Source organism: Microtus ochrogaster, unplaced genomic scaffold, assembly GCF_000317375.1.
Source record: "Microtus ochrogaster isolate Prairie Vole_2 unplaced genomic scaffold, MicOch1.0 UNK87, whole genome shotgun sequence".
NCBI classification, from domain to species: Eukaryota; Metazoa; Chordata; class Mammalia; order Rodentia; family Cricetidae; genus Microtus; species Microtus ochrogaster.
In genome coordinates this window covers 1,300,652-1,303,488 of record NW_004949185.1, presented here as the reverse complement: position 1 = coordinate 1,303,488, position 2,837 = coordinate 1,300,652, and the positions used below count along the sequence as shown (strand labels likewise).

General features: G+C 55.0%; 2 protein-coding genes across 2 annotated transcripts in view; both read left to right on the top strand.

Moving 5' to 3' along the window:
- Nucleotides 1-2,837, top strand: part of LOC101994656 (RT1 class I histocompatibility antigen, AA alpha chain-like) — a 629,094-nt gene that overhangs the window by 300,220 nt on the left and 326,037 nt on the right. The window lies entirely within an intron of this gene.
- The window catches only part of Slc44a4 (solute carrier family 44 member 4), a 15,704-nt gene that overhangs the window by 3,265 nt on the left and 9,602 nt on the right, over nucleotides 1-2,837 (top strand). The window contains exons 3-7 of the mRNA XM_005370806.1: nucleotides 334-407; nucleotides 521-599; nucleotides 1,275-1,374; nucleotides 1,456-1,578; nucleotides 1,908-1,968. Of these exons, the coding sequence (XP_005370863.1) occupies nucleotides 334-407; nucleotides 521-599; nucleotides 1,275-1,374; nucleotides 1,456-1,578; nucleotides 1,908-1,968 (437 nt within the window). The remainder of the gene's footprint in view (nucleotides 1-333; nucleotides 408-520; nucleotides 600-1,274; nucleotides 1,375-1,455; nucleotides 1,579-1,907; nucleotides 1,969-2,837) is intronic.

The following is a 2,837-nucleotide window of genomic DNA, read 5'->3' as shown; positions in this document are numbered from 1 at the left end:
CCAGCCTGGTCTACAAGAGCTAGTTCTAGGACAGGCTCCAAAGCTACAGAGAAATCCTGTCTCGAAAAACCAAGAAAAGAAAAGTTTTCTTAAAATAGATAAAGAATGCCAATCTTGCCAGGTGGTGGTGGTGACTCATATCTTTAATCCCAGAACTCAGGAGTCAGAGGCTGGAGAATCTCTATGAGTTTGAGGCCAACCTGGTCTACAGAGAGCTAATCTTTCTAGCATTCCCCAAACCTCTAACCCATCACTCCCCAGACTATGCCCCATACCTGAGCCCCACAGCGGCACCCCTACACTCCCCAGCTCAGACATCTGTCTCTTCCCCAGGAGCTGTACAGACATCATCTGCTGTGTCCTCTTCCTGCTCTTCATCCTGGGTTACATCGCGGTGGGGCTTGTGGGTAAGTTTCCAGGAACCTAGGGTGAAGGACACTGACCCAGGGAGAGAGCAACCCCGTAGCTCCTGCCCCCAAGTCTGTCTTCCTGCGACTGTGTTGTGTATCCCTGCCTCCAGCCTGGGTGTATGGAGACCCTCGGCAAGTGCTGTACCCCAGAAACTCCACGGGGGCCTACTGCGGTGTCGGGGAGAATAAGTGAGTACCAGGGAACAGCATGGTGGGGGGGGGGGGGGGCGGAACACACCACAAGGTAGACACCAGAGCCTGGCACCTCTGCGTCCCCGAACCCAAGCCCGCCCGCCCACACCGGAAGCTCTCTCTTGCTCAGCATCCCCAGGACTGGGACAATGCAGAGCCAGCTCCAGTGCAGGATTTTAGAGTTCAGATGTCGCTGTCCGAGTCCCCAACCGGGATAAGTTTGGGTCGTGTGGCCTTGAACATCTTGCTCAGCCTCTCTGAGCTCTGACTTCCTGCACTGACCAGCAGCACCCTTCCAGAAGGTATGCAGGAAGTACCCCGTAAATAACATGCTGCTAACACTCCTGTCACCATTATAATGCTCCTGCAGGTGGACGGGTGGTTCACACCCAAACTGCTAAGCCTCCCGAGGGTGATACCATTATTTCATCTAAGACAGACTTGAGGCCTCGTTCAGGGTTATAAAGCTTGCCTTACGAGAGGCAGTGCTCCAGAATCGATACTCTCAGCCACACATTGGCTATCGAACAGTGGATCGATTACCTAGATGGTCTTCTGGGTCTCCTTATGTCCCCAGAGGAGCTGGGCCAGGAGCTGGGTGTCAAGTGCTAAGAGAATGGCGCCCCACGCCTGTCCAGGTCCTTACGCAATGCGCGGCCTCTCTTCCTGCAGGGATAAGCCCTATGTCTTTTACTTCAACATCCTCAGCTGTGCTGTGAGCGCCAACGTCATCTCCATCGCCCAGAACGGCCTCCAGTGCCCCACACCCCAGGTCAGAAGCCAGGCCCTCTATCAGCCCCACCTGCACCCCAGGCCCTGGGTACCAGCCCCTTAGCCTGGTCTCTGCCCACAGGTGTGCGTCTCCTCCTGCCCAGAGACCCCGTGGGCTGTGTCTGTGAACCAGTACTCAGGGACAGTCGATAAAGTCTATAACAAATCCAAGAACTTTTGTCTACCAGGAGTACCCCCAAATATGGTAAATGCTGGTCCCTGTGCCATCGCTCTTGCTGGAGAGGGCCGGGAGTGGAGGAGTAGGGGGGAAGTTGGGCTCCAAGGAGGGATGGGTCAGTCTGAGCCTTGAGGTAGCAGAAGTTGTTGGCAGAGGTGGTGGTGGTAGCAATGGTGGTGATGGTGGTGATGGTGATCACGATGGTGGAGGTGGTGATGGTGGTGGAGGTGGTGATGGTGATGGTGGTGGAGGTGGTAGTGATGATCATGGTGGTAATAATGGTGAAGGTGGTAGTGATGGTGGGAGCCGCAACTTCAATATCTGTGCATCTGTCTGTTCTCCCCGTCTATCCCCAGACAGTGGAGGACAGCCTGAAGAAGGAACTTTGTCCCCCCTTCCTTCTTCCTTCTACTCCAGGTGAGAACCATGCACATTACCCCTCAGGCATCACCCATCCAATGTTTCCATTTCTCAAATGAAGGAAGCAGACCCAGGAGAAAGGCCCTCAGCATGTCACGGGGGCTTCGGAGTGAGCAGCAGGCCGCCATTCCCGGCCTCAGGACCGTGTAGTTAGATTGCTGGCATCCGCTGTGCAGCTATGTACCAGAGGCGGGGACAGATGTTCAGGGATAATAGACACCAACCACTCCCTGCTCAAGCAGCATTCTAGGTGGAGAGGTCAGAGGTCAGAGGAGCCCTAGGCCAACTAGATGGTGCACACCTAAGCTTCCAGCAGGGACGCAGAGGCAGGAGATCTCAAAGGCCAGCCTGGGGCACATAGCAGGGTCCTCTCAGACCAACAGTAAAGCAGGGCTGATGAGATGGCTTGGCACACAAAGTGCTTGCCCCAAGTCTGACAACCTGAGTTCGAGCCCCAGGACCCATGTGGTAGAAGGCAAGACTGGACTCCTGAGCTAGACCTCTAACCAGCACAGGCCTTGCACAACCCACACGCATTCGCACACAATAAACAGATGTAATCGTGGTTTTGGATGAGCGGTGTGCAGAGCGCCTTCCTAGCTTGTGCAATGCCCTGGATTCCTGGATTCTCGGCACTGCAAAAACAGGACAGAACAGCAATAACAAGAAACAACTGCTTGAGGGTCTCGTGAGAACGTCCATGGTGGGGCGGGAGAGATTGCTCAGCAGTTAAGCGTGCCTGCTGCTTATATATGGGTTCCCAGGACCCACATAGTGGCTGGAAACTATCCGACACCATCCAGGGGCCCTGACACCCTCTTCTGGTCCTCGCAGGCACACACACACACACACACACACACACACAC